The sequence below is a fragment of the Montipora foliosa genome, chromosome 3 (assembly GCF_036669935.1).
Source record: "Montipora foliosa isolate CH-2021 chromosome 3, ASM3666993v2, whole genome shotgun sequence".
NCBI classification, from domain to species: Eukaryota; Metazoa; Cnidaria; class Anthozoa; order Scleractinia; family Acroporidae; genus Montipora; species Montipora foliosa.
In genome coordinates, this window is record NC_090871.1 from 8,990,782 (window position 1) to 8,998,281 (window position 7,500).

At 39.0% G+C, this 7,500-nt stretch overlaps 1 protein-coding gene across 2 annotated transcripts in view; it reads right to left on the minus strand.

The window, feature by feature from the left end:
* Positions 1-7,500, minus strand: part of LOC137996668 (serine-protein kinase ATM-like) — a 194,784-nt gene that overhangs the window by 63,028 nt on the left and 124,256 nt on the right. For both annotated transcript variants that reach the window (XM_068842189.1, XM_068842188.1), the window contains exons 22-27: positions 6,656-6,854; positions 5,629-5,768; positions 3,960-3,995; positions 3,729-3,811; positions 2,719-2,874; positions 1,594-1,666 (exon numbers count right to left, since the gene is read on the minus strand). In XM_068842189.1, the coding sequence (XP_068698290.1) occupies positions 1,594-1,666; positions 2,719-2,874; positions 3,729-3,811; positions 3,960-3,995; positions 5,629-5,768; positions 6,656-6,854 (687 nt within the window). The remainder of the gene's footprint in view (positions 1-1,593; positions 1,667-2,718; positions 2,875-3,728; positions 3,812-3,959; positions 3,996-5,628; positions 5,769-6,655; positions 6,855-7,500) is intronic.

A 7,500-nucleotide genomic window follows, 5' to 3' on the forward strand; every position in this document is an offset into this window, starting at 1 on the left:
AAACTAAAACCAATCGTGGCTTGCGCGTGCACATTTTCCCGCGCTTTGGGTCGGCGACCGTCGTGTAATTACTTCGAGTTTTGATTGGTTTACTGGATTGTCTCCTTCCTTTTTGATCGGTCAAAGTAATTACTTTGGTTTTGCGACATTCATTTGAAAACCGCTTTAACTGTCAACTGAGCTGCATTTTGTTTTCCAGGAGAGATTCAAGTTGTCTTTGCGTAATATGTAGCTCTAATAGTACACGATATTGTTTTGGTGTCGTAAATCATTATAGTGCTATGGTAGATGTCTTAGGTAAATAGACACCTGAGAAGAAATGTGGTTACTAGTAAAATACTAAACCTAGAAAGATTAAAGAAAATAAAAGGGAATCGAGAAACATTGGCTTCGAGGCTGACATGAAGTTTACTACAACTTCTTTTTTACAGCACGTTCAAGCGTGTACTCTGAGCGTCTGACAGCTTTTCATGAGAAAAGTTCACTAAAGTTAAGCCCTGTCGGGCGCGATTAGTATTTGGATGGGAGACTTCAAAAAGTACGATTTGCTGTCAGAAACATAAAACCTAAAATTCTATTTTAACGCTCAAAAATGCGAACTAAGCAAGGTACAGATTTTTTAGCCTGCTTTATGCAAAACTAATATTGATACAAAAGTAAATAAATATTGATAACCAGTTTTTTTTAAGAATAAATCAAGAAAAAAAAAATGCCATCAGCAACAAAATTTGCAACAAGAAAACAACATCAATTTTGTGCTCCGAATATAAAAAGTTACCATTAGCAAAAAAGTTTGGGAGATTTTTGCTATTGTACTTTTGGTTGCACAAGTAAATCGCAAAATCGAAAGTGACATTGATTTCAGCGGCCGCCTGTGATCAAGTTACCTTGCGTGTTACCAACAACTCAAGAAACAAAGGATACATCTGTGACTAAATGACGGCAAGACGCTGGGTTTTTGTTTTTGTTAGTTTGTTTTTTTTCTTTCAACTGTTGTAAGAAATGGCAAGAAATGTTCGAATTCAACACAAAGATCACAATCGTCTATAAAACTCTCGAGGTTGACCATTGTTTCTGCTAAGTCAAAAATTCACTCTCCTAGACGAGGTTATTTATCACCAGGTAATTCCACCGTTTTGGAAATTAGAAGCTGCTTTATTATCCATCGCAAATTCATGCCGATTTGGGGTCAAGCACGCTTCCAACAGACATGTTTATTTTCGTGATTTATGCACGCGATGCGGGCCTATTTGCCACCACGGAACAGGCCAGTTTCGTATTCTAACGGTTGGACTGGATCTAGCATTAAATGGAGGCTAATGCGGGCAAATTAATTTGCATTTGAAAAGATTTGCCCGCATTAGCCTCCATTTCATACTAGATCCAATCCAGCCGTGAGAATTCGAAAATGGCTTATTACACTCACTTAATTGCTCACTCTTACAAACCGGTGACATAGTGTGCAGTGCACTTATAAAGTACACAACCACAAAAATTAACCGCCGCAGACATGAGCTGCTAGAGTGCTTGATGGCACGATTACTAGAATATAAATATGATGCAGCAAATTTAACTAAGGCGTCAAAGCTTTACCTTTAACAAAGTTTCAATGCATTTTGCCAACTGCAGACGCACAGCAGCACAATACTGCGTGTCCTTTAAACTCCTAGAAAATGAAAGAAAAGCAACCAAAAAGGGTAGTTTAAGGTTTCTATAATTTTCGACCATCGCTGGACTTTCCTTTCTTTTGTTCTGAATAAAAAACACTCATCACTCCAACGATTTCCTTTTCATCACTCAGAGGCAATGCTACATTTCCAATGACTCTTATATGCCGATACCTGAGAAGTAAGGGTAAAAGAAATGGAACCTTTACCGAGTAGGTATTCCTCTCCTGAATCCAGACCGAACTGGAGCTAAGAAATGCATTTCTCTGTCACCTTGACGAAGACACTAGACCATAGTGTCGAAAAGTTGGATCTTCCAATTGAAACTTTTTAAGCTACATGTATCTTTTGATACAGACCTCTACTGTCTTCCTTTTATTTTATTTCACAAGTGGTATGGGCGTTTACAGTTGCTCCCCCTCGGCTCTCCATTGTAAACACCTTTACTGGTCAAGAGCCCATGATTATGAGCGAACAAGTCCCATGCTAAACCTATGTCATGGTATTTTTACAGACTGATCTATTTTTAGACTACCAGCAAAAAAACAAAGGAAGTTCCGGTTCGGTGACGCCATGACGTCAATTTAGTTTCTTGTGATTGGTCATCGGGCTCCTAAGGGAGTCTCATGCGTGGGAAATTCAATTGAAAAATTAATCGGTCTGCGAAAAGGTCGTGACAGGAATATAGGGCTGCTGCTTGCTCCTGTCATGTGAAGGAGCCCATAGTGATCTCCCGCTCATAATTATTTTACTTACTACTTTGAATGTTTTTTTTTTTGGTTTGCCGAAGAAGGTAAAACAGGAGAAATAAGAGGAAAACGAGTTTTGGAGAAAATCCGAATCCAACCAAAAAATCATATCAACCCACAAGTAATTCGAACCTGGTGATGAACTTGGTAAATCTGTCCGATCGAGTGGACGCTGAAGCACCCAGAATAAATTGACAGGCAAAACTGAAATACCATTTGCCTAAAAACAATCAATTTTAAATGTACCATACAGTCACACAACTGAGCATTTTTGCACGACACGCATCTCAATCCAACCTTACCAAAATGCCATTCGCATATGTGCAGCAATTTCTCTGGCCGACTGAAGACTTGAATCTATAACTTCCTGGTTACTGAGATGAGGTATGAGTGCTCTCAAGAGTTTGAGTCCTTTACAGCAAACCTTCTGATCTTTTCTATACTTTGACATGGCCTCTCTACATAACAGCAGATGAATCAATAAGAAAGACGTTAAGCAACAGCAACATTAGAGCGGTTTTCAATTGAGTGTCGAACGTAATTGCCGTAAGTTTGCATTACTTCAGTCAGCGATTGGTTCAAAGTTCCCGCGCCCCTTTTTCAACCAATGAGAGGTGAAACCATAACTAATCGTGGCTCGCGCGTGCACATTTTCCCGCGCCAATTTGGCCGACACTTTTCTGACGCTGACGGGGACAAACCTGATACCAGATTCTTACTTTTGGGTAATGCAAGGACTCTTCGATTTTTGGTGAAACTGCAAACATGAAATAGGAAACGGTAGGCTACTGTTTGCCATGAAAAAAAAAAAGGAAATTCTCTCATTGGACCTCATGAGAACTTGCGTGATATCTATAGCTGTCAGGAAAGAAAAAAGCTAAAATTAAACAAGTGTCTTTGAGGTTTGGAAAAACGCAAATCTCAGCATGCAGTTTGCAGTAAACACGATGCAAAACCACTCTTTTGTCTACCTTAAGCAATTCTAAAATCAAGGGCGCTTTTTTCAAAGCAACGGAACACTTAAATCATTTCAGCACGAAATACAATTTGGAATATAATTTTCTCGCTGATTGACTGTACTCCTTGCCATGTTATAAAAAGTCAGCCTTCTGATGATCAGAAGTTGTACGAGTTGCACGTAGTTTCGTTATTCTTACAAGTGGCACGAAGATGATCCACAACTTTTGACTGATAAATGGCCACCGTAACACATTTCCCTCTGAGACTGCGGAGACAAACCTTGAATGGCTGCCGGCAATTATGAAACCTCGTATCTATTAAAATGGAGCACAAGTGGCTCGCATGCAGTCACCTGAACACGTTCATTAGCACTTCTAAGTGAGAGCTTGCCAGATGACTATCACTTGATGTCAAAGCAAATGCTACGGTAAAATACTGTTGATTGAAAAAAGATAGCAACGATATAAGTTTACGATAGTGAGCAGCCCATTTAAGAAAATTAAACTGAGTTATCTCGCTCCAAAGGGTCCGATCAAATGGATGCAAAATATTGTAGCTGTTTCCTTCCTGTAAAAATACATACCAAATTGAGATCTCCTTCTTTGGCCACATTAAAATCCTAAAAACAAATAAAAGGAAAAAGTACTGTACACTATTCCGGAACTCAATGACCATGCATGGGACCCAAACAGATCACTTCAATTATGTCGAGACTACAATGCTTCAAATAAAATTAGGTTCAAAATTCCGCATTGTCGCAGGTAACAATTCAAAGCTTATTGTACTTGCCAAAGATCCCCTTTTGTGCCACTTTTGAGGAAAGAAAATGGTTTCAACCCAGAAGTTTCATAGCTTAATGGAATTTGATCGTTTGGCTGAACGTAGACCTGAGAAAGAGTGTTGGCAGTGACTGGCGTTTCGACAACCTGAGCGGAAGTCGTCTGTACAGCAAAAAGTTGCCAACCTCTACCTGCGCCTTACAAAAGATTACTTAACAGAAAACCTTAACTACAGACAACTTTTTCCTCGGATCAGCTTACAAACCTACTGCGACCTTCACTTACAAACCGTATCGTAATGCACCAATCACCACTCACCATCCTTACAACCTATCACATTACTTTTCCAACTACCAATCACAACACAGTTCAGGGCGTCAATTATGCATTCGTTTGAAACCGTCTCTAAACTCTGAAAATGGCTTCCGCTCAGGTTGTCGAACGTCACTCACTGCCAACAGTCCTTCTAAGGATTCCTTTCACCGGGACGATCAAATTCCATCGAGGTACTTTTGAGGATGTTGGGATCACAATTGAGAGAAAAGACTTGAAGCTGTGCCAGACCATCTTTACAGTGTATTAATTGTCATTTTATTCATGACATCGTTACGAACCAAGCAAAAATAGGTTCGAGAAGATAGCGGAGACCAAGCTCTATGTGCTTTGTGCCGCAAAATTTGGAGACGTTAAAAGATGTCTACATTCTTCTGACAACTACTACAATTCGTTCTAAAAAAAATTAGGGCAAGAAACTAAAAAAGTCAAAGTAATTTTCAATTGCTGTGTTGTCCTCTAAATTTTGCCTCCAATCTGCCACAGTTCATTGTCCAACTTATTGCTGTGATGGCGAGAAATCTAACCGAGATTTAACGAACTACCGAGGTTACGAATGGAAAAAAAACTTTAAGCAACAAACCACAAAATCATCTTTTTTAAAGGGGTTAATGTCACACAAAATGATGTAATTTTATGACACCCAAAATGCCCAAAAAGTAGAATGATGAAACATCGCAATAACCACTTACAAAGAAAAGCATGGTTGGGCACAAATGAACAAGATTGAAACGGATTGGCTTTGCATTTGGTTATTATCTTGAAAAAAGTCGACCCGAAATTTTTCAGGTAATATGGCAAATCGCCTGGATAAAGGTCGTTTTTGCTCAGAATCCTCTTGTTTGTGATGTAACAATAGTTTTATCAGTACAGGAATTCCACGTTACCATTTTCGAGTTTTAAACTCGTGATTAATAGCGTATCTCACGGTTAGTTTTTCTCATTTGCATTACAATATAATCTAGCATGTATGTGAGGCAATTTCGGGCTATTTTGTAGTTTTAACCCGAAATTGCCTCGCATCCACTACGTTAGATTACATTGTAATGCAAATGAGAAAAGCTAACCGTGAAAAAGGCTATTGAAGGTTTCCCCTCAACACCATGAAATAACTTGACATAGCCCCTTTAAACTACTCACCTCAGACCTGAGAAAGTCAACGACTTTATTCTTGACTTCACTTGGACTTGGTTCGATGCCATAAACAGAATAGTCGTTGCCACTATGCAAAGACCAAACACAGAGAAATCTTGCAGAGCAGTCCCTCAGTGACGAATGAACTAAAAATGAGATACAGTGACAATAATAAATAGAGATCTCCATGCCCTCATCTTATAAAAATTAATAATGAATGGCAACCACTTCCAATTAATTACGGACGCAGTCCATCGATGCACGCCGTCAACGAGCTCCGAACACAAAAGGCTCCGAGTGACTTAAATTCGACTGTATCCTAGTATAATTTCCCGGTTGTTCTCAGAAATAAACCTGTTCCTTCAGTGCTCAGTAATAAGAACAGTAATACTCCGACACCATGCAAAAACGTCTTAAAGCAAAATCAAGGAGTTTGGACAAACAATTTCGACAGTTTATTGGTTCTCTACTCTGCTCTGAGAGATTTTTCTTCAGGTACTCCTGTTTTTTCTTCTTCTCAAAAACCAACGTTTGATTTGATTTGCGTTAATTTGAGTTGATTACAATTTACAGAGTCCCCAAGACACAGACAGAGTCCCCTAGACACTTAAATAAAGTTCACTATTATTATTATTTATTATTATTCAACCCGACTTTTGCCATTTCCCGTAAACAAAGAACTTTGTACTAAAGAGCGCTCATGGACAAAATTTATCCAGAATTAGTATCACCCAACTATTGGATTAATGCAAATCCTGCATTTTGATTGGCTACGCTACAAGAGGACTATCATTAATAGTCCTCGAGTAGCGAAAAGCGTGACGCTTTCTTTCGTTTATTCCCAAATAAATATTTCTATTTGCTAACTTTATTATTGCCTTTTCTGTCCGACTAGTTGGGTGATACTAAAAGAAGTAGACCCTTCGCCCTCAAGGGTCACGGGTCAATAGCCCATTCGGCCTTTGTCTCATGGGTTATTGACCCGTGTCCCTTGCGGGCTACGGGTCTAATTGTTAATTTATAAAATACTTGCCAGATTTGACACTTTTCTTCTGTGACTGACTGTGTGTCCCTGCAGAACTGGCGGTAACCTCTTCACTGGAGGAAACATCTGATTCAAAGTCATCAAATCCATCCATTTCATCAAATGAGACCACGCTGGTGCTTTGACTCACAAAACTCCTCTCCGTAACATCTAGCCGACTGCAATTTGCTGAGGCAGAATATCCCCACTAGAGGAAACAAAACGATACCGAGAAAAGCATTAATCATAATTGTTCTGTAGAATTTTTTTTTTCAGGGTATGCATCAATGACCCTAAAATCGGTATAAGACGAAAATACAGCTCTAGTTTGATACAATTTTATAAAGATCAGTCTTACAGACCAAACCCTTTGGGAATAAAACGTTTTGTTCCAGGTATTTCTATATCATATAAAATTGTAAATGCTACATTTTAATGCAAATACAATACTCAAAAAATATTAACCCCGGGAAATTTGAATTGGTGCAGCATTGAGTCAGCCGATTTGGTCTGTTGCCCTTATCCGATTTCAACACGAGCTTTTGAGAGAGAACTATGATAGACCGGACCTGCCAATTACAGAATGATTGTTTGACTGTGTGCTTTTGTTGAAGCATGTTGAGACCTGCTGTAATTTTACAATTAAAGCGATTTTCAATTGAGTGTCGAAAGTAATTAGCGAATTGCTTTGGTTTTGAATTACTTCACTCAGTGACTGGTTCAAAGTTCTCGCGCCATTTTTTCAACCAATCAGAAGTGACACCAAAACCAATAGTGGCTTGCGCGTGCCATTTTCCCGCGCTTTGTGTCGGCTACGTGTAATTACTTCAAGTTTTGATTGGTTTACTGGATTG